Source organism: Chionomys nivalis, chromosome 1 (assembly GCF_950005125.1).
Source record: "Chionomys nivalis chromosome 1, mChiNiv1.1, whole genome shotgun sequence".
Lineage (NCBI taxonomy): Eukaryota > Metazoa > Chordata > Mammalia > Rodentia > Cricetidae > Chionomys > Chionomys nivalis.
Window position 1 is genome coordinate 179,587,772 of NC_080086.1, and position 26,421 is coordinate 179,614,192.

Genomic DNA, 26,421 nt, shown 5'->3' on the forward strand with positions numbered 1-26,421 from the left:
TTGCAGACGAATAGAAAGGCCTTGGCTTGTGAGCCGTGTCATCATTTACAGCGTATTAAGCCAAGAGAGATGTGATCAGATCCACTTTTGAAGTAACATGCTGCTCATATTTGACAAAGACAGGGTTGGATGAGCAAACCTGAAGGGCTAGCATAATGATCAAGGAGAACTGGTCATGGCTAGCCTTACAAGAGAAGTGGAGAAAGAAGTGAGAGGATGGTTGAGTTCTAATAGATCTATAATTTTGTTATAGAAAACTATCTATTATGTTGACTGGAGAGCTGGCTCAGTGGATAAAAGCACTGACTGCTCTGCCAGAAGACTCAGGTTTGATTCCAAGTACCCACAACTGTCTCTAACTCCAGTTCCAGGGTGTCTGATGCCCTCTTTTGGCCTCTGTGGGCACTGGGCATGCATGTAGAGAACAGACATACATGCAGGCAAAACATTCATATGCATAAAAGAAGTAAGAAATTAAGTGAATAAAATTTATATTATTATCATGCTACTAAAACCTATTCAGAAATTGCAGTAACTCCTTTTAAGATTTTTCTCAGGGCTTCCGTGAACATATCATTTATGGTATGTAAAAGAGCAAGGTTTTACAGCTTCCATTGTTAACATCTTCAGCTAAGTAGATAAGAGGCATTGTTTTTAAACTTCTAGATTTTAAGTTTTGCACCTTATATAAGTAATGTAGAAAACGTGTGACATTGATAAGAATTTTAAAAATGTTTCCTGTTTTATTGCTTCTCATATACAACTCCAATCATCTGGGATGAATAGGATTTTATTTTCTGTTCTTCATTTTTTTATTGATTTTTATTGAGCTCTGCATTTTTCTCTGCTCCCTTCCCCTTCAACCCTCTCCCAAGGTTCCCATGCTCCAAATTTACTCAGGAAATCTTGTCTTTTTCTACTTCTCATGTAGATTAGATACATGTATGTCTCTCTTAGGGTCCTTGTTGTTGTCTAATATGCTTTTCTTCATTATTTTTTAAATAAATAGAAGAGAATCAAGTAAGGTGTGGACATTAAGAACACTAGCTTCAGACTGTAGGAGACCCAACTTCAATTCCAGTCTTCTGCCCCCTCCATTTTTGGAGACGAAACCTCATTTCCATGAATCCCTATCCTCCTTCTATCTTGGAAACTACAGACAAGACTATTAGAAACATTCTGTTATTCTGCAAGCAAAAAACCAAAAAAACCAAAACAACAAAAAAAAAAAAAAAAAAAAACACCTACCCAATTCTGGGTGCATAGTTTGAATTCTGTAATTAATAATTGCACTATTTCTTTTGACAACAATAGTGAGCAGAACACTGTTAATAAGAATTACTTGTCTATATTATTAAACCCGCTTAAGCTACTCCCCTGAAGCTTGATCACAGCCAAATTGTCATTCATCCCTGATATTCTAGATTAGAAGGCTACTACATATTCCTAATATTTGGTAGTTTTCCTTATGCAGTGTACTTATTTTTAAAAGGGGGATGTGTGGATAAAGGCAAATTCAAATCATCCAGTGTATTTTATGCCTTTGAATTATACTTGTTATGAATAAACTTGGTGAACTAAGAGTGTTTTTATGCACATGGTGGTATTTATCACCTTGATAAATAGTTGATGAACCTCCCCACCCCCGACTCATCTTTCTCACTATTCATTGCTGGAAACTGTATTCTGTCCTGCCAGGCAAGCAGTGCTCTGTGATTGCAGAGCATGGCCTCATCAGTCAGTTGAAACAAGACTAGTCACACAAGCCTCACAATACAGCATCTGTCAGATCACCGTGCTAACCATCAGTATGGGAAATGCCTTGATCTTTTACCAAATTGTCATGGCTCACTCCGAAACAGCCTATTGTCACTAACTGTATGAAATGGATTCTTATTGCTGTCTGTGTAACAACATAATTTAAGACTAGTTTGTATCTGAATGCCCAAAGTCTGAGGCTAATGCTTTACATGAGGCCGTCAGGTGTAGCACAACTAGTAAAAATCCAGAGACAGAAATTGGGGCTCAACCTGAAGGTCAGAAAAGCAAAGCAGCCAGCCACTGGCTCTTACCTCTACCTCAGTCCAAGACAGTGACCCTACCTCCAGGAATCTTAGAATGAGGCTGTGTGAGAGCTGTCTCCTCACATCTTATATTTCTCTCTAGTGCTGGAATCAAAGGCGTTCACCACTGCCACCTGATTTTTTTTTTTTTTATTTTTATTTTTCGAGACAGGGTTTCTCCGTAGCTTTTGGTTCCTGTCCTGGAACTAGCTCTTGTAGACCAGGCTGGCCTCGAACTCACAGAGATCCGCCTGCCTCTGCCTCCCAGGTGCTGGGATTAAAGGCGTGCGCCACCACCGCCCGGCTGCCACCTGGTTTCTATGGCAAGCTAGTATGGCTACTAGGATTAAAGGCGTGTGTCACCACTGCCTGGTCTGTAAGGCTGATCAGTGGGACTGTTTTACTCTCTGATCTTCAGGCAAGCTTTTATTTATTAAAACATAAATGAAATGCCAAAATAATTGGATAGTACTGGGGGTATAACTCAGTTGATAGAGTGTTTGCCTAACATACACAAAGCTCTCGGTTCAGTTCAGAGAGCCACATCGCCAGCACAGTGGGTGCCAGCCTGTAATCCAGCACTTGGGAGATGGGTCAGGAATTCAAAGTCATTTTTGGCTGTATAGGCCTCTTGAGGCTAGCCTGGGGTATATGCAACATTGTCTTAAAAAAATAAAAAAGCACTAAAGCCAGATGGTATTTTGTGATCATTGCCACAAATGATTAGTAATCACCAATACAATTGTCTGGACTTTGTATTAACCTTTGCTTAGTAAAAGATGGTTTTGAAACAGTATGTGAAAAATTAAGTGTAGTTGTATGCGGGTAACTCACACATTGGCATTTTCTCCCTCCTAAAAGTACTTGAAAAATCAGTACCATTAATTTCTCATTGGTCTTCCCTTAGTTAACGATGAAAATGGATTCTTATATGACAAATGTAACTGGTGTGTTATTACAAATATAAAATTAAATATTTCTTTGTTTAGAAACTAATTATAATTGCAAGAAATGTTTTCAAAGACTAAATCCCAACAGCATGCAAATTTCTGAAGTCACAAATTATTTATTGTCTATAAGGACAAAGTCCTCATACTTAAGTGATGCTTAGATGTGACTGGAAGATCGTTATGTCAGCAAGGTTAAGGTACAACTTTCAAGTTAATTGCTTTTGTCCTAATTGACTAGTTAACAAGCGTGAAATGTGTATTCATGAGCACACACACACACAAATGGATAACATCAAATTAAAACCTTGTTTGCAAAGTAATTCTAACCATTTCTCTTTGCATTTAATAATCTTTTTTCCTACCTATTTTATACACAAGCAGTAATATTAAGACTCTAGAATAATGAGTGCACATCTTTGAGGAAATATAATCAGTTAAAAATAAACTAATGAGAAAAATGCCTGTTGCCCATTACCAAATGCCAAAGATGTTCTTGATATACATAAGGTTTAAAGTAAATAGAAGATTAATGTGTTTTCCACGCTGTATTAGCATGGATAGTTTATGTTCTCAAATTTCCCAAGACTGCTATGCAAGCAGAGATTTAAATTGATATAGAATTTTTTGAGAATTTTCTAAGTATTACTTATTAAATATTTCTTATCTACTAGTTACATGCTCACATATTAATCCAAATTTTCTGTTTCTTTAAAAAAATTTACTATCTCCAGGCTCATGTTTTGCTTATTTTTATTTGGAAGAGAAGCAGTTAAGGTGTTTCCATTTGCATTCAGTCTATTTTTATAATCGTTCCATTCAGGGGATAGTCATTTAATTGGTCAGATGTTTAATTCCACTAGAGAACATTTTCCCTGCCATTTTCAAGGACTAGTTGTTGTTCTCTGTGTGTGTCTGGAAACGATGCATTGTTATCATTCACCTTGAAGGCTGCCTAAAAGAATAAACCCATTCTGTTCATTCTGGGCCAGAACTATGAAGCAAATGGCTACAAATACTGCTATTACATTCCCAGTGTAAACACAGATAAGGCTAAATATGCCTTTGACTTTATTATTTGAATGAGATAGGGATACATTTGTATGTATAAAATCTTTCAAGGTAAATAAATCTATTAATACAAATTGCTGATTCTCATGTTTTTCAGACCTGATGGAATTGGAACTGTTTCAATGGAAGAAAAAGAAAGGTTTGAGGAGATAAAGGAGAGACTATCTGCCCTTTTAGAAAACCAGATAAGCCACTTCAGGTATACATTGTATTTGATCCAAGTATCTGCTTTTCCAATCATGCTTTATCCTGCATCCCCGCCCCTGTATACTTTTTCTTGTTAAATCTCCTTGCCACCACTCAAGAATTGCCAGTAGATCCCAATTGTTCGCAATGTATGATCCAGGATTCATTCTGCGGTCTGTTTCCCAGATGGTTGTTTCCACTGTTTTTATACCTGACCCATTCCTGCTCTAATGTCCATCTGCTCTTCCCACACTTCTCCTTTGCATTTTCGTCTTCATGTAGTGTTGTTGTTGGTTTTTTTGTTTGTTTGTTTTATTTTGTTTTTCCATCCAGTTCTAGTGGTTTTTCTTTATTTTACTACCAGGCAAGGAGATTCTCACCTTCATGATGGAGGCATTCTCAATTTCTCTATCAAAGAGTAGTCTCAAGTCTTGTAACAATTTTTGTGCTTTTCACTTATCCCTGTATAACATAGTCAGTAAATTCATTGCTTAAGCCATTAATTATCTTTTTATTCACAACATAAGCTCAAGCACCTGGAGATCCTTGTTCAGAAAGATTAGATAGCAATACTAAGAATCATTTGCAAAGTGATATCATTCTTGCCCTGGTTTTAGTTAGTCTCAAAGAACCCAATAGTTAGAAACATAAATATAAATATGTGAATATATTTTCTTCTACTACCACTCTTATTTAGACTTTATGAAGTATTTTATATCAGTTAATTTTGTTTTATAGAATGCTTATCATGATATGCTTATATTGTTTAAATCATTTTAAAAAATTAACAAACCCTACGAATATACATTTCTACTAAATTGTTATTTGCATTTGAACATGTCCATTCTGTGTCTTATCCCCTTATCTGCAATATGAAGAGCTCAGAGATTGTGATTGTAGGAATGATACGAAGCAATAAATCCTCAAGGAGAAAATGTGGCATCTGTTGGTTTACACATGAGGCTTACGGCTGACGCCTTCATCTCCACACGTACAGACAAGGGTCACTAGTGCTAGACCCACAGTGGAAAATCACGGCATCCCAATAGCATAATGGAATTCAACTTACAAACTTTAGGTTTCGTTCTCTATATCCATGTTCAGTTTACAAATCAAACACAGACCTAAAGAAAGTTTGTGTATTTTGTGCTTGTGAAGATCGCTTCTGCATTCACTGTTGTTAAAAATGCTGCCTCTGGTATAGAGAGTCCTTTAAATGTATTTTGTGAGTCTGTAGGTTTTTGTTGGTTTGTGTGTTTTTTGATTCCCCCTCCCCTTTGGGCTCCCAAATAAATACACAGAGACTTTATTCTTATGAATGCCCGGCCTTCGCTTGACTTGTTTCTAGCCAGCTTTTCTGACTGAAATTATCCTGTCTCTCTTTAACTACAAGATTTATAAACCTGCTGAGAAGTACTTAAATCCCCAGCTGTCTTTCCCTAAACAGCTCTCCTATACCATTATTATCAGTCTACATAACAGAGAAAATGAAGGTACCTATACAGAGGTGGAGGGCGCAGGAAACATCACCTGTGGTCAAAAGTTCCAATAGGAAGGTAGTATAAACCTTTATTATGAAACTGAGAACAGCATACTTCTTCCAGCTCATACACGTGACTCCCCCAAAGCTAGCAGCCAGTTAGGCAGGCATGTTATCTTCTGAGTAGTTCACCAACCTAAGAAACAAACAAAAACAACCAAAACTCCACAGCTGTACATAGTATAGACTTCCCTAAGATCTCAGCAAGAGGCACCTTCCACAAAGATGATTGTCATCCTTAAGAACTGCTTACTTCCATACAGCTTCTTTTCACTTTCAATTAATGTGCTTTTGAAAACTGGTCATACATGTAGATCATTAGATATGTGAGAAAAAAGTATTGAACGTGGAGGAAAGAACCTAATGCAGGTGGATGACAAGGGAGGCAGTGATTTGGGAAGAGCGAAGATTGTGTGGGGAAAGGGAAAGAGCCAGAAATTTTTTTGAGGTCTTTAGAGAAGTTTAAAGAGACAGCTTCTATCAATGAAAAATGAGATTGAAAAGTTAAAATAAAACTTCAGAGGATGAATAGGAACTCTAGAGATGGTGTGAAAACATGACACGTACAACCTAAAAATACACCATTGCGAGATGGAGTTTATGAAAACTTCCAGAAGGTGCAGCTGTTCTCCTCATGGTTTAAGGACCTCCCATCAGGTAAAACTCATCTTTGACTTCACCACAGAAAAGTATTTAAAGATGGGACAGTGTAAAGCAGAGTTAGGCTTTATTGAAAATAGAATAAAAGGCACTCTTGAGAGTGTGGGTATGTCCCCTTCAATGTCCTAACTCTAGCCATATGTATACTTCTGGTGGTTCTTAAGTGACCTCTGAAAGGTTGGTAAGAAGAAAGTTCTTTTTTAATCTCATTTTTCAATGGAGGAGATTCTAGAGTGACTGCGCATGAGCCATGGGTGGGATTCTAGAGTGACTGCGCATGAGCCATGGGTGGGATTCTAGAGTGACTGCGCAGGTGCCATGGGTGGGATTACAACTGATAAATTCAAACCACAATAGTAGAACTTCGGGAGAGAATTAAAACACATCTTTTGTTCTTGCTTGAAAATATCTCTAAAAAGAAGTAGTATTCTCCCAGCAGCAGATGTTAATTGTGTTGGAATTTTTTATTTCTCCTGACTCGGCCAGAGGCTTCAACTGGATTTTGAAGCTGATGGCTCTTTTCTTTTCCCATGTCCCCATAATTTTTTCTGTTTTTATTCTACCTCAATTAATGTAGTGCGACAACTAAATGGTGACCCCAAATGGTGACCTCCATTAAGTAGAAGGGATAAGAATTACGTATGCTGGAAAAACATGTAAAGGAAACATCATTATTCATGAGAGAAATTCAACTTAAACCTGAAGTTAGGTCTAGGGTGGTGGCCAGAGTCTGGAATTCTAACGCTAGAGAGGCTGAAGCAGGAGACTAGCCAACCAGAAACAAATGAACAAAAACCCTACAGACCTCTTAATATATTTACAATTCAGAACAGCAAATCTGAACTTTCAAATACTGTTGGTTTAGTGGACTCTGAGAATTGTCAACACCTGCTGCAGATAGGACCTATTTCATGCCTAGGAATTTCCTCAGATGAAAGTAAAGTCCATGTAGACCAAAGATTGAATGGATGTGCATACCAAAATTGTTAATAATGAAATGAAAATTAGCTATCTAAGTGGCCATTAAGGATTAGATAAACAGTATCCTTATAGAATTGTGTGGTTGCCTCCCAATGCACAGGGATGAAATACCAACTGAGCACTCAGACACAAAAAAATACAAACTACCTATGTCCACTTATGTAAGATTCTAGACATGTAATCTCATTCCAAAGATAGAAAGTTAATCACTGGTTGCCTGTGGTAAGAAGAACGACATAAATTTCCTTGCCCATGGTGACGATACAAAGGGGGAAAAAGGATACATATATCACAACTTAAATTTTTAAAATTTTATAGTTGAAATATGTGCAATTTATTCTGTACCATCCCACTAGATAACACTGAGGTTGAAAATAGCTGCAGGAGGCACTTCTCTGTCATATGCAATGTCTCCAGCACCCAAAATATAAATGCTGAGGAATTCTCTTTCATAGCAGGAAGTTGTTAGGAAAGTCGGGAAGCAAAATCACAGGTGCACAGTGTGAGGATATAAAGTTCACATGTCAAAAGAAGCAGCTAAGACTTGATCTTTTTATTTTATACTTTCTAAAACAGAAATTATTTGGAGCAAGGCAGAACAAACACGAAGGATGCAAGGTCTTTTTTTTCAAAACAGCTTGTTGAAGGAAGTGTGCACCATGCACGTAGAATTTTAATAAACATTCATGCTGCATTTAAATAAGGAAGGGGGTGGTGACTAATCATATGGTGGGTGTAACCTGACTCATTTATCGGTGAAACTCATTTAGCAAAGTGGGAAGGAGGTTGCCTTCAGTTTTCTCAGACTAGGTATTAAATGTGGTTGAATTTTATTCAATAATTGAATGTTTTCCACTTTGCTTCGCTGGTGCATAGCTGTCAAGAGAGGCAAAAACCCAAAATATTTATCCTGAAAGGTGGCAGAGCAAAATGATTCCCTTCTTTTAAAACTCTTGCGTTATAAAGATTAATTAAGCTTCTGTGTAGTTATTTTCTGTATGTTATTGATTCAGGATTACTCCAAATGTGCTGAATTATTTACACATCCCGCACAGCCAAGGCTAATTCGGAACATACCCATTGGGACCTCAGCGCCCTGAAATGCTAAATGTAATCTGAGGATCAGTAACGTTCCATTCATAAAATGTTTCCCTTGCAGGTTAATGGAAATAAACAATAGGAAAGACAACGGATGGATTATGCAAATACACTGAAAAGATTAAGCAGGGGAGGGAACTACAAGAACCCAAGTGGTGCTTTATTTAAATGTGGATTAAGCTTTAGAGTACACAGAGTGATTAAAGCTGCTTTGCTAATTTGCTAACGCATAAGAAGCACCACGGCACAGAAAAGTCTATTAAAATAAATTGTCTGAATGTGGGAGAACGGGGCACAGAGAGGCAAAACTAAGCAAATACATGGTCTAATAGTTAATAAACGATTAATACTCTGAAGGAAACACGGGGTGGCTAGATCTGGAAAATGTTCATTTACATTTATCTATGCTGGAGAAACTTTTGTAAAACTAACAAATAAACCCCCAAACAAATGCAAATATATTCTTTAAAGGAAGAAGTACAGCTTTTATTATTTCTTTTAAAATTTAGTTTCGTAAACAAATTTTTACTTGAAACTTCTATGCTTTCTAGATAAATTCAAATTACAGTACAGGAAGAGATAATTTCATTCTGAGGCCACTAGATAATTGAGTAGGACACGGAGATAAGCAAACTCCGTTCCATCTCATTAATTTGCAGATTTCTAAGTCAAAGTGGGGTAGCAGCATAAGGCCAGCCAGCTAGCTGCCTGCGGTCTGCATCCTGGGGAGGGCGCTACAGCCTCAGAGGGAGAAGGATCTTGGCTGAGTCTGGTTCAAGAAAGCCAGTGGCTGCAGCAGGCTATGTACCAGCTCAGTTCTCAGTGCTTTGTGGAGGTGGACATGAAATAAAAATTCACCTGTTAGCACCCTGTGGCCACTAACTTTAGAAGGGGTCCACTTTCTCCTTGAACAGATGTGTCTGGTCTTAGTTTCAGAATAGTCCTATTAGTTCCAGTTGTTGCTCTGCAGTTAGAATACATTAGACAAGAAACACTGGAACATTGGCTCTTCTGAGAAAGGTCTGCGCAGGGTTTGCATGTGTCCTAGGGAGGTGAAAGAATTAAACACCAGTAACTGTGTAGTGTCCCTAAAAAGGGTCTTGAAACATTGTTGATCTTAGAAGTTCTTCTTCCATACATGAATATAGAAAGGCATGAGAAAACCATTTCCTTTTTTCCTGGAGCTAAAATATCAAATTTTAAATAAGAAATTTTTAGATATCATACAATAATTTCTCTACAATAACTCTTCTTTAATGTATGTTCTTTTACTGAATGTATTATGAAAACTTAATAATCCTTTTCATCATAATTGATAACCTAGCTAGTTCAAGACCTAGGATTCATAGACTTGGTAAAATTTTACAGTTAAAGTAACTTCCAAACTGGCTCGCTCTTCCATTTCTCTTCAAGGTTCTCCACTAATGTCAAGTTATCAAATTTGTAGTCATTTAGCTCTTGGGTTAATATTAGGTGTTTGATGTTTTTGTTCCTCCTTTTGTTTTTATAGATACTGTTTTCCTTTTGGACGACCTGAAGGTGCTCTAAAAGCTACGCTTTCGTTACTTGAAAGGGTATGTATAAGGGTTGATAAATGCTGTTTATGTTCTTGAGGGCTGTGTTTCACCTGTTGAACTGAGCAGCCCCCATGGGTTGGTGCTTTTTGCTGAACTCACAGCACTGCATGAATGGTGTACCTGTTGTTACTGTCTGTCTCCCCCCTCCTTCTTCCTTTGACACCTTCCTGCCACCATACTACCCTGATATTATGTTATCATTTTATTTTGATGATGCCTGTCTTTCCATCTTTTCCCCCACTTATCATCTCATGAAATGCTTTGTTGTTGTTGTCATTGTTGTTTGTTTGCTTGCTGTTAGTTCTTTCTCCATCCCAAGCCACTTCACACTCGCCTTTATTATCCTCTCAGATTCACTGTTTTTTTCCAACAGTTATAGCCTTCGTGCATGTAAGCATTCCCTATGTAAAATGATGGACATATCATTCCTTTCAGTTCCTTTTAGGCTCTACATTTGGTGTGTTATAATCAAATAATTCACAAATCATAGAAATACATTTCTCCTACAAAAATACATAGCAACTAAGCTTTTTAAAGCCATCCTTAAAAACAATTTTAAGCCATAATGTGTGTTATTTCTGTGGGTGTTGAGGAAAGTATTTTTTTTTCACGTTTATTGATCTCCAAATGTTGGTGAAATGCTGCCAACTAAGTAATATGGTCTTAGCAACGTTTCAGTATCAGAATTCTAAACAATTTTTGTTCTCTGTAGCTTGTTTTTTATTATACTGGTCCTAATTTATTGACTTCATCTTGTCTATTTTTTTGCTAAACTAACTTTAGAATCGATGCTACCTCCTAGCATATCTATTAGAAAGAGGTAGAAGGAACATTGCTCATAAGAGAGATAAGGGCTAGACTGGGTGATTAAAATGAAATCTTCAGATTATAGGTTGAGTTTGTGTTATACTTTGTCTCCTGTTTTATGTGCATTGAATGAAATAGTATAGAGTTAATTTTATTCAAATTTTTATGATGTTAAAAGCTGCATGTAGTCTTGGCTTTTTAAGATATTTATTCTGTTCTGTTTCTTAAGGCAATTACAAGTAAGTCAGTTCTTAAAGTTGCTCTACTTTTTGTAACAGAATACCATCTTGGGTGCCTCACACAACCTCTCTGTGTCCTGGTTTCCATGGCAGAGTCTTGCTTTTCCTCCCAGCAGGGAAGAGGTGGTAATCCAGAGATGCCCTGTGCCTTGCTTTGCCGGGTGGCAGTGTGACCCTTTCTAGTTACAGTCCCTAATCACATCTCTTACTGAACTGAAGGAGAAATGATAAGGACCATGTCTTCATTTTATCTTTAAATCTCTCTTTACTTATTAGCAACTTAACAAAAACAATAAAATCTGCAAGTGAATTTTTAACACCTAAGAACCCCACATCAAGTGCTCAGGCTCCTAGAGAAAATGAAATACTATTCAAACCTTAGCCTTACCTCTGAGGTAAACATATACATTCTAATTTCTAGTTACTCTTTCTACTATTTTGATGTTTCTCTGTATGGGAACTCTAGGTAAAATTCATAAGTCTGTGTATGGAACAGCATCATTTTGAGATAAATAAAAATCTCATTAAATATAATAGTTCACATTTGATGCCTATATTTATTTTACTATGCACAGAAGGTATTTTTTAGGCTACAAAGATCTATTATGCATTTCTGAAGTACCAAATATATATGTCCTAATCGAATGTGATAATAAAAGAAATGTTAAATGATCAAGTTAGCTGTTTTCAAGAAAGAAAATCTTGCCTAGATACACTTGAAAATACTGTCAGTGGTTATTGGTGCTTGCATGCTAGAAGATATTCAAGAGTGTGCAAACATTGGTGCAAAGAGAATAAAATAATAAAGTTTGTAATGGATATTCTCAGTCTCAATTACTATGTATTTCAATGTAAGAAATTGATAGAATGCTTACCACACATAAAAAGTCCTTTATATTACCATTTTATCATATGTATCAGTGTTTGGATATAAACAAAGCATGAAAATTACTTTCAATGCATGAAAAAAATAGTCTAAATGAAAGATTGATTGCCTCATTAGAAAGTATTTAAAATTACCTTCTGAACTTTTTATATAACTGTATTTACCTCTTGCCAATAATGAAACATGTTATGGGGAAAGATCCAAGATGACATTTTAGGACCCCAGCAAAGAATGGCCTGAGTCTTCTTTTTGTCCAAAACTGAAGGAAGTTTCCATGTGCCTCAGCACTTAATCTCCCATAAAGCGTCCGTTCCTCTAAGGCAAAGAAATTTCTTTCATCTTTGTGTAGTCCACCACTTCGTGTTCAGCAGATCACAATTATTGAAGTTTAATTAGCGATTTTTACAGACCTCCAAAATTATGCCTGTTCATGGCGGAGTTTTTCTTACGATTTTTCACATGTATTCAGAAGACCTGGGGCTTTTACCTTAGGACTACACAAGACAAACTTTGTTTATCACTTGTGCCAAAGACTCAAATCCTGATCTGAAACAGCTGCTGTAATGGTGTCGTGGATCCCTGGAGGAAAAGTGACAGTCACACTGAATCCTGGTGACCTGGCCTGTGGGAGGTTTTGATGTGCACAAATGAGGCTTAGCCAGGAGGAACCAATACTGAAGGATTAGGTCCCAGTTGTGAAGTGCCGACTCATTACTTCCCACAAGTTACTGGAGACCCCTCCCCCTTCCCAGGAACACTCAAGTCTGGGGGCAATTTGTGTAATTTGTTTTTAGACCTTATTTGATGCAGCGTCTCTCCTTTCTCCTTTTTCGCCCACTCCACTCTTCTCTCTGTAGGTTTTAATGAAAGACATTGCCACTCCTATCCCCGCAGAGGAGGTGAAGAAAGTGGTCAGAAAATGTCTGGAGAAAGCTGCCTTGATCAATTACACCAGGCTCACGGAGTATGCCAAAATTGAAGGTCAGTGCCCTGAGCAATTGCCGAAGTGGCTGTGAGAGCCAACAATGCCTATTAACTGAATTTTCTCTGAGAAGTCCTTTCCCTCCCCGAACAACCCTGTGCCGTGGCAAAGGGAAATGTCTCATTAAAATCTCAGCTGGCGAACTGAAGCGCTTTTCCTATTCATTGCTTTAATATGCCTCCTGGGACTCGGCTTGAATGGAAGATCTAGGATCCGTGCTCAAGTTGTCCTTTATTCTTATTTTGAGTTTTCAAGAAACCAAAAGGTGTTTTCATGGGTTGTATTTTTTGACATTACTGTAAGTATGCCTAACACTTAAACTATGGGCTGTGGGTTCTTTCCTGATCGGGGTCAGTGTAGCATTACGGAATTTTATTTTCTGATCTGCAGTGTCGTTCAGAAGAGAAAGAAACTTGTGGATTGTTGGGAGGGCTGACATAAGCCGATAGAACTTCCTGCCGCTTCTAATTGATTGCTCTATATCGATGCGTTTCGAAGATGAGACCTCTTGAGAGGACTGTGCACTTTTTTTTCCCCTCCTCTTTGAGTTTTATTCATTAACGACACTGATATTTTAAATGTTTAGAGATAAATAAATGGGAAGTTGTAGCAGAGTCACAAGATCAGATTTTAATTTTCCAGTCTTTTGACAGACGATTTTAAAGTACTGAGGAAGATTTTAAATTGTTTGTCCAAATAATCATAAAACAGACTTACATCATACATGTGTCATTACCAAAGAGAAAGGAAAAGTTTGTGTCTTGCTAAATGTTTATTAAATGTTTATATCTTAAAATAAGAGCGTAGTCATCCTGTAGATAAAGTTTGGTAACTTTTAATCTTTTAAAATTCTGCTTAGTGAATGGTTAATTTGTGAACTAATTGATATTAGAATACTTTTCATCAGTTTTCGGTCAGTGAGAAAGATAAATGTTGTTCTGCCTTTCCTTTTTTTTCTCCAAATCTAGACAAGCTCACTAACAAGCATGTGATCCTGAGTGATTAACAAAAAAGCTATCTCATCACCATAGCAACCAATATTATATCACAAGAGTAACAACATGAAACCTCCTTAGTTACCAGCTTAACATCATTAATTACGATATCATGTTGTGTTAAAGCAAACGCAGTGAACACTCGGTCATTTGAAGGAAATGGAAGATGAACACTTCGGGTTTCACTCTTGAATACTCATTCATGTGGTATTCATGTTTAAGACTTTTTTGAGTATTCCAAACATGATTAAAAGAACTGATATACAAACTGACATTAAAACGTTTCAACTATCTCAGAGGGAAAGTTGGTGGGGACCTTCAACCATTAAAGTATCATTTCGTACAAATATGTTTCCGATCTAAAAATCACTGAAGGCAACTTTTCTTTCTGAGCTCCTCTGGCGATATGTTTTACTGCTATGCAAGAATGCAGAGAGTATAATAGACTGCATTTCTCTGAGTTGCTCAGTGGTTTATAGTTTTAGAGCCCATTGTAAAAGAAATGGAAGATCTTTTATTTGTACAGAGAGAAGTCTGTCTTAAGACCAAATGGAGAGGAAGCAGGGATCCTCCAATAATCCCCTTTCCTGGAGTCATCTTGAGTTTAATATGACAATATTCTAGAAAATGGATTCCAACAATCTACTCAAGAAGTACTGCTAAGCTGTCTTACTTCAGAAACATAAAATGTTTGCTCATACACTAAGGAAAACTTACATGCTTTTTTTAGTTCCTACTTCCAACTTTCCTATTTTTATTTTATTTTTAATGTTCAGGCCAGAGCAAGATCATATAAAATGATTTAGAAGTAGGAAGACAGGCTACTTTTCTTTGCTTGCTTAGCCTTAAATTCTCTTTTCTTATGTTTTAGGGCCCGCAGAAAAGGACCCAGGTAATGTGTTTCTGCATGCATGTGCTGTTTTTTCTAATGTGGTGGCATATGACTTTTTAGAAACATCTTTGAAGTACCGCTGTCGTAAAACTTAGCATATATTTAATGTATATAAAAATGCAGCCATGGAATCGTTCACAGAGCCTATTATAAACCTGTCTACCACTTCCAGAAGTTTCCTCCTGCCCTCTTCCTTATTATTATAACCAGGTTGGGAAGAGGAAAAAAGAAAGGAACTAACTATGTGTGCTCATAGCACTTTTTTTTAATTTTTATTTTTATTCTTTTTTAATTAAAATTTCTACCTGCTCCCCGTTTCCCATTTCCCTCCCCTCCTCCCAAATATTGCCCCCTCCCCCCACTCCCCTCCCCCTATCCCCACTCCTCTTCTCCTCCCCCCACACCATTCCCCCTCCCACTCGATACTGAAGAGCAGTCCAAATTCCCTGCCCTACAGGAAGACCAAGGTCTTCTATCTACGTCCAGGAAGGTGAGCGTCTAAACAGGCTAAGCTCCCACAAAGCCAGTTCATGTATTAGGATCGAAACCTAGTGCCATTGTCCTTGGCTTCTCATCAGCCTTCATTGTCTGCCATGCTCAGAGAGTCCAGTTTCAACCCATGCTTATTCAGTCCCAGACCAGCTGGCCTTGGTGGGCTCCCAATAGATCAGTTCCACTGTCACAGTGGGTGGGTGCATCCCTCGTGGTCCTGATTTCCTTGCTCATGTTCTCCCTCCTTCTGCTCCTCATTTGGACCTTTAGAGCTCAGACCGTTGCTCCAAATTGAGACTCTGTCTCTACCTCGATCCATCGCCAGATGAAGGTTCTAAGGTGATATGTAAGATATTCATCAGTATAGGATAGGGTCATTTCAGGTTCCCTCTCCTCAGTTGCCCAAGGTACCAGCTGGGGACATCTCCCTGGACACCTGCGAACCCCTCTAGAGTCAAGTCTCTTGCCAACCCTAAGATGGCTCCCTTAGTTAGGATATACACTTCGCTGCTCCCGTATCCACCCTTCCTATATCCCAACCATCCCAATTCCCCAAGCTCCTCCCATCCTCCCCTTCTCACATTTCTCATCCCATTTCTCCTTTGCCCCATGCCACCTCACCCGCAAGTTCCCAGTTTTTGCCCTGCAATCTTGTTTACTTCCCCTATCCAGGCGGATGACTATACGATTTTCTTTGGGTTCACTTTCTTATTTAGCTTCTCTAGGATCACAAATTATATGCTCAATGTCCTTTATTTATGGCTAGAAACCGATTATGAGTGAGTACATCCCATGTTCCTCTTTTTGGGTCTGGGATACCTCACTCAGGATAGTGTTTTCTATTTCCATCCATTTCCACGCAAAATTCGAGAAGTCATTGTTTTTTACCGCTGAGTGGTACTCTAATATGTATATATTCCACACTTTCTTCATCCATTCCTCCATTGAAGGGCATCTAGGTTGTTTCCAGGTTCTGGCTATTACAAACAATGCTGCTATGAACATAGTTGAACAGATACTTTTGTCATATGATAGGGCATCTCTTGGGTATATTCCCAAGAGTGGTCATAGCACTTTTTAGGTGTGCAAAATAGCATTGCTGGCCAGAGCTCACTCTGATGCATGGTTTGTCTGTACAGTTTACTGATCTTGTGACTGGAAACTTCACACAACAGAGGTGATGCTTTCCTGCTTTACCTACCTTGAAACCAGTCTACTCTCTATCTCTCCCGATGTTAAAGAGCACTCTGTGCTGTCACGTAGCATTTGTCTTACCATAGCCGGTTTGCTTTGTTACCATGATGCTCTTCACGTATGTGAAGATCACAAAGGGCAAGGATGGGCTGTCCTTGTGTCTGCATATACCAAATTTGCCACGGCCTTTGTCTGTCAGTAGACACTGCTTCTGTGATTTGGTTATTGTGCATAAAGTTGCAGTGAGATGGAAGTACAGATACCTGAAGATTTTCATATCTGTTCTTTTGAATATATAGCAGACCCTATGATACTTCTATATTTTTATTTTTTTCATGCTCCTCCATAACATATGTATCCATTTCCATTGGTACCCATGGTATCTAAGTTCTTCCCTTCATGTCCTTGCCCACCGCTTGTTATATCAGGTAGTAGGGTTTTTGTGACCATCATTGTTCAAGAGCAGGTAATATTTCATTTTGATTTTACTTGCATTCCCAAGAAGATTAGGAGCATTGAACATTTTTCTTGTAAGCAGAGACCCGTCGGCCATTTGTAGGTCCTCGTTTGATAAATGTCTAATTCTGTTCTTTTGTCCATTTTGATTGTGTTATTTTAGGGTTTCTACTATTAATTGGATTGTGTGTTGTATATTTCAAATGTTAGCCCGCTCTCGGATGTATTTTCTCTCATTCACAGGCTGCCTTTTCATTGTGTTGTCTTCTTTCCTCTTGGCTATATGTGTTGTCTTCCTTCCTGCTGGCTGTATGTGCTGTCTTCCTTCCTGCGGGCTGTATGTGCTGTCTTCCTTCCTGCGGGCTGTATGTGCTGTCTTCCTTCCTCTTGGCTATATGCTTGGACGTTTAAAAGTAACTCCCCTGTCAGAGTAATTGTCTGATCACTTTCACTAGGATACTAAAAATACTTTTTTTATTTTTTGCAATTATTGCTAAAATACTTGGATTTTTTTACAGCTATTGCTCATGCTTTGTAGGGGAAATATATGCTATTTGTCTCTGGAAGATCATCAGTAGTTTTATATGAATTCAAGATAAGAAACTAGACACCATACATGTTATACATTATGTATTAAGCATGGATACTCATCTTATTTGGAAGTGGTTACCAATATCTAAAGGGTTCTCACAAACAGAAGTGAGAACCATCTTCCTTTCTCAAGTTTGAAAGCTGGCATGAGAATAAAAAACAAAACTGCTATTAAGCAAAAGGAAGATGTCATTAACTCTGAACAAATGAACAGAGGCTGTAATCCCTGTCTTAGGAAATTGTGTGTGTGTGTGTAGGTGGGTATATGTATGGGTATAGGTATTTCTGAATCTCTGAAATGTTTACAGTCTTCTTCCTTTTTTTTGTTAACTCCTTACCACAACTGTAATCAATTTAACTGTGTGTATCATTTTCTGTACTTTCTCCGTATCTCCCCCCACCCCACCCCCAGACTCTTTCAAGCTGAATGCTTATTGTCTGGGCACCTAACCTGGTGATAGAGTCATTGCTCTGAACTTTTGTTAATTAGTTTCCATCTGGAAACAGTGGTGCATGAGACAAGTGGGTAAACCATACTCATATCACATCCACTTGCAGTGTTATAGACAAATTCTCCTTTCATTTTAAAGCGCACATCCACTAAGGGCTCTATTTCTTGGTGAGGAGCGGGAAGCTTTTTCTATTATTTTCTGGACTCTGAGTCCTGAAATGTGACGGGTACAAAACACTGAGACGCAAAGGGGGACAAGAAAGACACCCTACAACACTTAACTGATTGCACTTGAGAAAAAATAGATAATTAGAATAAAATGAGATTTTTATCATCTCCACACATGACAGTCCACCAAATATCATAGATATCAGCAGTCCCGTGTTTTTTTTTAACAAACTCTTTCAAAATATTTTATGAAGCCACCAAAAAAAAAAAAAAATGGCTCAGCAGATAAAGACACTTTACTCCAGGCCTGACAATTTGAGTCCATTCCCCAGAACACATATGGTTAAAGAAAAGAACAGACTCCTTCGGGTTGTTCACAGGCTTTCTCATATGTGTCATGTGCACACTCAGAAAATAAGTAAATAAATAAATTATTAAAAATATATTAAAATATACCTGTTAAGAAAAGCCTCTCCACCAGTGCAAAGAACTTCACTCAAACCAGATTAAGCCAAATCAAATGCCCATGTTTAATAAACAGCACACTCCCGGGTGGCCGGGAACATGGCAGGGGAAAGGCAGAGGGAGCGCAATCGCAAACCCAAAACTATGCATTCCTTTTCTGGCGTGACCCTAAATACCCTGTGTGAGTGGTCCTGACCCTCCCCAAGGGGGAGGTGGGCCAGCACTTGTCAGGCTGGGAGTTGGAGTTCAGACCAACATTCTACACTCTTTGGATATAGTGGTGTGTGACAAGGAGCTTAGGTGATATTTATGATTAACATTTTAGACTCTCTGGATAAATGGGTGTTGGCTCAAGTCTGGCTACTTCCTGCGGGCATGGGACCATGTGGAAGAGGGGAGAGATGAGAGTTGGCACACTCACGCTCAGCAAGAGGAGTGGCTGGGGTGGCATCCAGTTTGCTGTCATCCTGGAGTCCTTAGGAAGCTGCTTTTTGAGGAAGAAGAGAAGGCAGGTAGCTAGGAGAAAAAAAAAGTGTTATTACTGGTCCATGCATTAACTTTCATAAAGAATGGTATAGGGAAGTCCCTGGTTGGACAGATGAGGCTCGGGTGATTCAGATACAACCAGATTTTAGTCGGTAGGTGCCCTTCATCTGGGAGAGTTGGTACCAACGGTGAAGTCCCAGGAGGTGGTGCAGGTGTTTGGTGTTGTCTGGAGAGCACTTTGTGAGTTGGTCTTGGCCCAGACAGTAGGAGTGACTTGTAAAATATACTTGAAAATGGCTGGGGTTAGCAAAAGGCTCTGGAGACCGTTAGTTTTTTTTTTTTTTGTTGTTGTTGTTTTTTACCAGATCTGATTTTGATACAGCAGTAGAACTTTTCCATGAACCTGTAAGAGAACTGGAACAGATTTATATCATAGTAAAAGGCTATTGCTTTAGGTTAAAAGGTATGGACATTTTAGAATACAATTAAAGTAAATTGGGAACTCTGAATCTCTGAAGATACACATGAAACTTGTTAACCCTGGCCTATGAAACCTGTTAAAGAACAGTACCTTAAGTTGTCAAATGCCCCTAGACAGATCTGGGAGGGATAAATGAGCAAAAATAAGAAAGCTTTTTAGCTACACAGGCAATCCCAAATCCTCTCCTTGTCCTTGGAGAACACCAGTCTTAGAAGCAGTGCTTACCATTGGCTGTTGAGTACAGGAGGCCCAAACATTTTTCCTGTGTGGGGAAGGGGTCCAAGCGCTTGATAGGCTGGGAATTGGAGTCCAGACCAACAATATCATTGAAACCCTTACAAAATATAATATGTTTGTTCTGAAAGCTGTTTTAATCACAACCTACTATCAAGAACTCCAGGAGTATCTATGCCTTTCCCACTTTTTTATATATATAATATTTTTTGTTTTATTTTTTTAAAAAAGAAGCGATCTTTTCTCATTTTACATACCAATCCCAGTTCTCACTCCCTTTTCTCTTCCACATTTCTACCCCAACCCCACCCCCATCTAGTCCTCAGAGAGGGTAAGGCACGTTGCTTTGGGGAAGGTCCAAGGCCCTCCGTACTATATCTAGGCTGAGCAAGGTATCTATACAAAGAGAATGGTTTCCCAAAAAGCCAGCACAAGCATTAGGAATAAATTCTGGTTCCAGTGCCAGTGAGCCAGGAGTCTGTCCCAGCCATACAACTGTCATCCACATTCAGAGAGCCTAGTTTGGTCATGTGCCGGTTCTTTCCGTGTCAGGACAGAATTGGTGACCTCCCATTAGCTCAGGTAACCTGTTTCAGTGGATATTCCCATCATGGTTTTGAGCTCTTTGTTCGCATCCTTACTCCTCCCACTCCACTCTCCGACTGGATTTTGGGAGCTTAGCACATGTTCTGCTGTGGATCTCTGTCTCTGCTTCCATCACTTGTTGGATGAAGGTTTTATGGTGACATTTAAGACAGTCATCAATCTGACTACAGAGCAAGGTCACTTCAGGTCTCTTCTCTACTATTGCTTACAGTCTTAGCTGGGGTCATCCTTGTGGATTCTGGCATTCTCTAGTGCCATGTTTCTTGCTAGCTCCATAATGGCTCCCTCAATCAAGATAGTTCTTTCCTTGCTCTCATTTCTGTCCTTTCTCCATGTTGACTACCCTGTTCCCTCAACTTTTCCTCCCTCTTCCCCTTCTCCCCTTCTCGTGCCCTTCTGCCCTCCTTTCTCCACCATACCCCAATGCTCCCAATTATCTCAGGAGATCTTGTCAATTTCCCCTTTCCAGGTGGATCTATATGTTTCTCTTAGGGTTCTTCTTGTTACTTAGCTTTTCCGAGGTTGCAGACTATAGACTTCTTATCCTTTGCTTTACAGCTAGTATCCACTTATGAGCGAGTACATACCATACTCATCTTGCTTGGTCTAGGTTACCTCACACAGGACGGTTTGTTCTAGTTCCAAACATTTTTGTGCAAATTTCAAGATGCCATTGTTTGTTTACTGGTATGTAATACTCCATTGTGTAAATGTACCACATTTTCTTTATCCATTCTTTAGTTGAAAGACATCTAAGTTGTTTCCAGGTTCTGGCTATTACAAATAATGCTGCTATGAACATAGTTGAACAAATGTCCTTGTAGTATGATTGAGCATCCTTTGGGTATATGCCCGAGAGTGGTATTGCTGGATCCTGAGGTAGGTTGATTCCCAGTTTTGTGAGAAACCGCCATACTGATTTCCAAAATGGTTGCATAAGTTCGTATTCCCACCAGCAATGGAGGAGTGCTTCTCTTACTCAACATGCTCACCAGCATAAGTTATCATTGGTGGTTTTGATCTTAGCCATTCTAAAAACTGTAATACAGTATCCCAGAGTCATTTTATTTACGTTTTCCGGATGGCTAAGGATGTGGAATATTTCTTTTAAGTGTCTTTTGGCCATTTGGGATTCTTCTGCTGAGAATTCTTTGCTTTAGTTCTAGAAGTACCCCATTTTTAATTGGATTATTTGGTATTTTCGTGTCTAATTTCTTGAGTTCTGTATATGTTTTGGAGATCAGTCCTTTCTCTGATGTGGAGTCAGTGAAGATCTTTTCCCATTCAGTAGACTGCCTTTTTGTCTTATTCTGTCCTTTGCTTTACAGAAGCTTCTCAGATTTAGGCCTTTCCCACTTTTGTAGATGGATGTCATCCATCCCAGATTAGACTTTGTCCTGATCCTTAGCCTTTGGGGCTTTCTTTCTTCTGTGAAATAAGGAGAGATCTCAGTGCATCATCTGGACAAATGAGCAGAGGCACTTGTACTATGTGGCTAGAGATAGAAGGAGAAGGAACGATCCTTGCTGCATACCTTGCTTCCCTTCACTCGTATTTAAGATCCATTTACCTGGACAACTGAGCAGCTTTAAGAGAAATAATTTTGTTAAAGTTAAATGTTTATATATAAAAAATAATAAGTATATTCTTTGATGTAGGTGGATTGACAGAAACCTGAGGAATGTTCTAAATGAATGAAAGATTTTTAAGAAATGTATATTCCTTTAGTTGCATTTAGTAGTAGGCCAGCCCAAGAAGGTTTTCTGATACATGACCCAGGGTGATTTTAAAAGTGGATAAAAATGAAAATACTGTCTTTCTATTTATGTATCCTTCAAAAAAAAATCTCTTGAACTACCAAGGAAAGAAGAAAAATCTGCCCAAGATTTCTTATGATTTTGTGATCTGTCAGTCTGAATGTTCTAGAAGTTTACAAAAATTGGGTATTTTATAGAAGTCACTGAGACTTTCAGAAAAAGAAGTTGTGCTACCATTATCAAAATTCTGCATCTGTGAGATACTGCCTGGTCTCTGAGACCCAGAAATACATCCTGTTCGTTCTCCACTGGCTGCTGGGCCTCTAAGACTTTCAGACTGAAAATGATAACATTTTATGACACCGTCCTCAGCCACCTTACAAAAGCTACGGTTAATACTCTTTCACCACTACTTACAAAATAAAGTTACTTACTGATATGAGGCAAACTTTCTATGGTAGGGCCCCTTCTAGCAGTGTATAGACATCACCTCATTTACCACTTACAGTGAAACTTTGTGGAGCATATTATTATTTCAGAAAATCGATTGAGTGGCTAAACAACTTACCTAGAGTCACACACCTTGTAAGTACGCCATTAAAGCTCGTTGTCTATGGGCTTCCATTGTGTATGTTCCTCCTTCTCTGTCTCCCTCTTGAACAATTGGTATCATTACATTTTCACTGTTCTAAATCAATGAAAGATTTTCAAGAAATGTATATTCCTTATACATTTTCACTTAGTTAAGTTTTTCCACATATATCTCAGTTGTCATGTTAAAAATTCTTGCTGTCGGGGGCTGGAGAGATGGCTCAGAGGTTAAGAGCACTGGCTGTTCTTCCAGAGGTCCTGAGTTCAATTCCCAGCAACCACATGGTGGCTCACAACCATCTGTACTGAGATCTGGCGCCCTCCTCTGGCATGTGGCCATACATCGAGCCAGAATGTTGTATACATAATAAATAAATCTTTAAAAAAAAAAAAAATTCTTGCTGTCTGTAAAACCAGAGGAAACAATGTCCTTCCTTCCTCCTATTTACCATCCTATAGTGGTAGCGCCACGAGGAGAGGGGTATGTATTTCAGTAACGGATTCATCCCCAGTTTAGAGCGAAGTGCCAGGCGCGGCACATGCATGGAACCCAGTAAATATTTATTGAATGAACAAATGAGCTCCCAACACAGACAGTTGTCTGGCTACTTGCAGCAGAAAGAACATCCATGAGCTGGCAAGCTGCCTTGTGAAAGGTCATTCAAACCAATCACTGAATAATTAAAATATAGGGCGAAAACTAGCCACTTAAAAATGATAGGACTGGAAAATAAAGCAGAGTCGCATGGTCTTATTACAGGAGAGAGAGGCAGCATGGCACCAGTGCGGGATCGGAGGAGGCACAGGTTCCAGCTGCATAGACAGTACGGAGCAATCCGTCGTCTCCACTGGTCCACGATCCACTGTGCTGCTCGGTTGTGATTCATGGTTTCATCTCTCCTTTGGGATTTCTTGTTGTCCATTAGAAGCACAAGTGTGTAGGATAAAGGGATTTTAAAATCTGGAGATAAATTGATGAAAACAAATGGCCTCATTTGATGCTTCTCCTTCTTGGGCATTGCATGTTTCCTTTGAGCTGTTAGTTTACTTGGAACATTTGAAATTTTGGAAATGTGATTCTTATTTAACTTGGGGACTATGAAATACTAGTTAATTAGGTTTATATATTTATATATATTTTCTATATATTTTATACCTCATGAATAATCTTTGATTTGCATTGTACCAAAACCAATGTTTTTAAAAAATCTGTTTACTTTTATTGCTAGTTTTGTAACAGTGGGATTAATTTATTAAAATCTAGAATTCATCATGACTCTTAAACTTTATCTTCCTAATTGCTTTTTCTTCTTAAATTGAATGGCTTGATAACACGAACTACGTGTTGTTTGTGATGAAAAATCCCTTTGGATTATCTAGTTCGAGGTGTTTCTTATAGACAAGAACAGCAGTAATACGTATGCCACCAATCCCTGCGATGCTCTAAGAACCTTGCTTTGTATTGTGACTTACAATGTGCGCATGCTTCTCAGAACTAGCCTTGACATGGTTCTCCAGTTTAGATTTTTATCAAATAGGTGCTTTTGAATCTAGGCCTTTGGCGGTGTCTGGCATGGATGGAACAGGAGAGGACTTTGTGCTGTGAAGACCCATTTGGGTCCTCGCGTTGCTAGGCTCCCAGATCCAATCCCCAGTGGACTCATTTCCAGAGTACCAGTTGAATGGCACATAAATGCTTTCCCAGGAGACTCTGTGCTTACTCTCTTTGAGAAAAGAAGTCGCACTGTGGCAGTCCTTACGTCATGAGGATGTGTGTGCCATCTGGGTGGCATTTTAATTTAGTACTACACTACATTGTCAGGAGAGGGTGATAAATAATAAATAAGTAGAGTTTGCTTAAGATCTGTGTGCCAAGAAACAGAGCTATATTCAAAACAGCACCGCTGTTGAAAGTGTCTTGTCAGCAGTGAGTAGCTTCTTGCCAATATTTCTAACATAGTGATCATTTCATCTCATAGAACTTGGATGTGCTGGCTTAAAAACTTAAGTTTGTTTAGTGTTAGATGGCTGTCACTACACATACACACAAACACATGCATATACACAAGATTTTAGAGATTAATTTAAAATTTAAAAATAGGTGTCAGCATGAACTGATGTTTCTGCAACCTAAATGATAGACACAAAATACGTTTTCCAAAGCATGACAACACTTTGCAGAAAATAATCTATAAACTGAAGACTACTGACCCAGTAGAAGCCAACAGGTAATTGAAGAATTCCCATTTGACTTTTTGAACTGTGTGTTAGAAATAATGGGATCTTTTACACAGTGCTAATTAGTGGCACACCAATAGATAAGAATATCTGATAATACAACGAAAGGAATAAATGGTATTTTATAACATATTTGAGGAAACCATTCAAATCTGAGTTCTTAGTGCCCCAAAGCTTTTAGCAAAAGAAATTCATGAACACACTATAAAGACCTGGTGAATACGCTGGTACACCTGTTGTGACCACTGGCTGAAGGATCACATCAAGCTTCATTTCTGTACTATATTTTTAAAGATTTGGGTATTTTTCACATGGTAATTTGACATGTTTAAATTACCTAAGAAGATACATTTTTCCTAATAGCCATATATTACTTTTATTCCATCGGATAATATAATCCAATAAAAGTATTATTATTAATATGCTTTTATCCGTATACTGAATTGAACATCATTGATCCTGCCAGATTGATTATTTTCTATTAAGTTTACACTTAAACATAATACTAATTCACTTTGCCTTTCCTTTCTCTGGTTTAGAAAGAACAAAGATTCTGTCTGTTTGCTTCAACTTTTCTCCACCTATTCATTGACTACAGAAGAAAATACCCCATGCTATGTAATTTATATTCCCACTAATTAGCTTATTACAGCATAGGCAGATTAATTCCTATGGATGAAAACATGTTTGGAGGTATTATAAGCATGGTCTGCAAGTATTACTAACCAGAAATGGCAAATGAATGTATTACTTGCTCATTCCTAACAAGGTTTTGGAGTCTGTGTGTAGCTTCCATTTTTCCAATACAAAGCAAAGTCTTTGGTGTGCAGTGGACCAGTTGCTTCTTGCACATTCAGGTAACTGTGCGAGAAGTCAAATGAGGAAAAGGGATGTGCGCTTGTCCACTGTAGAAACATGAAATAAGGCTTGCCACACTCTTAGAACCTCTGCAGTGCGTGTCCACAGTGACAGGGATGGTAGGAGATTGAGCTTCTACACTCGTAAATTGATTTCATTGGTTCCAAGTCTGTGTTCTCTCAGCATCCCTCCTGCTTTCCCGAGTGTAGGTTCAGAACAGTGGTGGGATATGTTTCTCCATTTAGGACTACTAGAAACTCCTTATGTTCCCTTTGGTTTTAGCGTTCTACCCACAAATTGGAATGAATCGCACCAACACTATCCTCTGGTGCTAAAGAACTAAAGACCCAGAGTGACAAGGGTTTGGATATTTGTAAGGAATCAGAAAGCTGAAGCCCGCCATGCTGACAAGTATGAGAGGAAGCGGGT

At 38.5% G+C, this 26,421-nt stretch overlaps 1 protein-coding gene across 8 annotated transcripts in view; it reads left to right on the forward strand.

Annotated features, from left to right (window-relative positions):
- Positions 1 to 26,421, forward strand: part of Cadps2 (calcium dependent secretion activator 2) — a 529,236-nt gene that overhangs the window by 394,354 nt on the left and 108,461 nt on the right. For 4 of the 8 annotated variants that reach the window (XM_057791365.1, XM_057791395.1, XM_057791375.1 and 1 more), the window contains exons 14-17: positions 4,179 to 4,280; positions 10,057 to 10,120; positions 12,913 to 13,036; positions 14,904 to 14,924. In XM_057791365.1, the coding sequence (XP_057647348.1) occupies positions 4,179 to 4,280; positions 10,057 to 10,120; positions 12,913 to 13,036; positions 14,904 to 14,924 (311 nt within the window). The remainder of the gene's footprint in view (positions 1 to 4,178; positions 4,281 to 10,056; positions 10,121 to 12,912; positions 13,037 to 14,903; positions 14,925 to 26,421) is intronic. The other 4 variants (XM_057791386.1, XM_057791433.1, XM_057791414.1 and 1 more) reach the window with 1 other exon arrangement.